This window comes from Hipposideros armiger, unplaced genomic scaffold, assembly GCF_001890085.2.
Source record: "Hipposideros armiger isolate ML-2016 unplaced genomic scaffold, ASM189008v1 scaffold_167, whole genome shotgun sequence".
Taxonomy (NCBI): domain Eukaryota; kingdom Metazoa; phylum Chordata; class Mammalia; order Chiroptera; family Hipposideridae; genus Hipposideros; species Hipposideros armiger.
Window position 1 is genome coordinate 2,260,274 of NW_017731517.1, and position 1,615 is coordinate 2,261,888.

The 1,615-nt window shown below is 41.1% G+C and overlaps 1 protein-coding gene across 1 annotated transcript in view; it reads right to left on the reverse strand.

Annotated features, from left to right (window-relative positions):
- LYST (lysosomal trafficking regulator) overlaps nt 1-1,615 on the reverse strand; it is a 165,442-nt gene that overhangs the window by 84,322 nt on the left and 79,505 nt on the right. The window contains exons 28-29 of the mRNA XM_019651799.1: nt 1,478-1,595; nt 1,330-1,342 (exon numbers count right to left, since the gene is read on the reverse strand). Of these exons, the coding sequence (XP_019507344.1) occupies nt 1,330-1,342; nt 1,478-1,595 (131 nt within the window). The remainder of the gene's footprint in view (nt 1-1,329; nt 1,343-1,477; nt 1,596-1,615) is intronic.

A 1,615-nucleotide genomic window follows, 5' to 3' on the forward strand; every position in this document is an offset into this window, starting at 1 on the left:
CGTGTAGCACTTTACATAATATCGTAATGCTACTTCTACCATCATGCATCAAGGTACGATGTGTAAAGTTTTTCATATTCATAAGCAGTGAAAAAAATACATATAAAAGAATGTACATTGCTACCCTGTTTATAATAGCAAAACCAAAAAAGTAAAAAATATACCTTTGTTTATTGATAAAGGTTACAAAATATGATCATGGCAAATCAGTAAAATAGATTATTATGCATTCATTAAACATAAAGAATATTTATAGTATATGGAAAGATGTCTATAATATATTAAATATAGAAATCAGTTTACACACAGAAGCTACAGTATCATACCATTTAGGCAAAATTTCTTTCTTATATATTGCTACCAAAAAAAAGACACAGAGGCTAAAGAATTGGTACTTTGTCCACCGGGTAGTAGAGACCCACCAGGGCTGTTGAGCAGAATGGTACACGAGTCAAGCAGTGAGAAGATTAATCTGGCAATAAATAGTATCTAGCTCTGCTAACAGTGTGAGGACTGAACACCCAGATGTGACAAAAGTGCTGCTGAAGGAACTTTGGTCCTGCCATGGATATACTGGGGTTCCCAGTTTGAAGAAATCTGTCTTATCCAAGAACATGGTGTGACCCCAGTCGAAGCTGCAGCTGCTGGCTGTCCCCACACCTCCGGCTGGGGGTGCAGGGGGCAGCAGTGGGGCTGAAGGTATCACTTGTCTCAGCAGTTTTCAATAAATGCTAACTGAGTCTATTTAGGAAAAAGCCACCCCCACACTAATGGGAAGAGCTTGTTTTAAATCTCTGAAGGGACAGTTCATCATCTAAATGATGGAACAGCAATCCCTTAGTCACTTCCGTGTTATGAACAAACCGACCCAGAAGCAGAGCGGCTTCTTGCTTTGGCTCTTTCGTACCCATAGTGTACAAAGCCAATATACTTTTCACTAACATGAAGAAATAAGACGCACCTTTCCCAAATACACACGTAAAACAAGATGGAAGGAATTACAAAGCAATATAAAGTGGCATTTCATAAACTGGATGCACAAAGACAGAATCTAAATAAAGCAGCATTTAAAACAAGAAGAATTCTTGGGTTAAGACCTAGAGAGATGGGCCCTGAGGATATGACAGACCTGGTGTGAGTCAATGTGGCTGGCGTAGGACACACAGGGAAGAGAGTAGGGGTTCTTGGTCCAGCAGCCTCTAATTATAGGCCTCAATGGAGCTGTAAAATGAGGAGGCTGGATTGCATGACTTTTAAGGTCTTTTATTAAGTTCAAAATTTGTAGGATTCCATAAGCCTCATACGGTCTACAGCATGGAATTGACTTACAGTGAAAAGGAAACTCCAGGAGTCAGAAAAAAAGGAGAATGGCTTAGAGAAAGGACTAAGTGTCCATTATCCACTTTAAAGTGACTCAAGCCAATAATAATAGACTTGCAGCCAAGCAGGGCTCTGAGGCTTTCGGTGATAAAAATGCTAGTTAGTTATCTGCAGAGAGTGAGGACAGCCTGTTACAGACGTCACAGAGCACAGAGAGCAGCAGGAAGGCGCCTGTGTGGCCCAGGCACAGGCTGATGGTAGAGTCCACCAGGGACCTGGGGATAGAGGCAGAGAA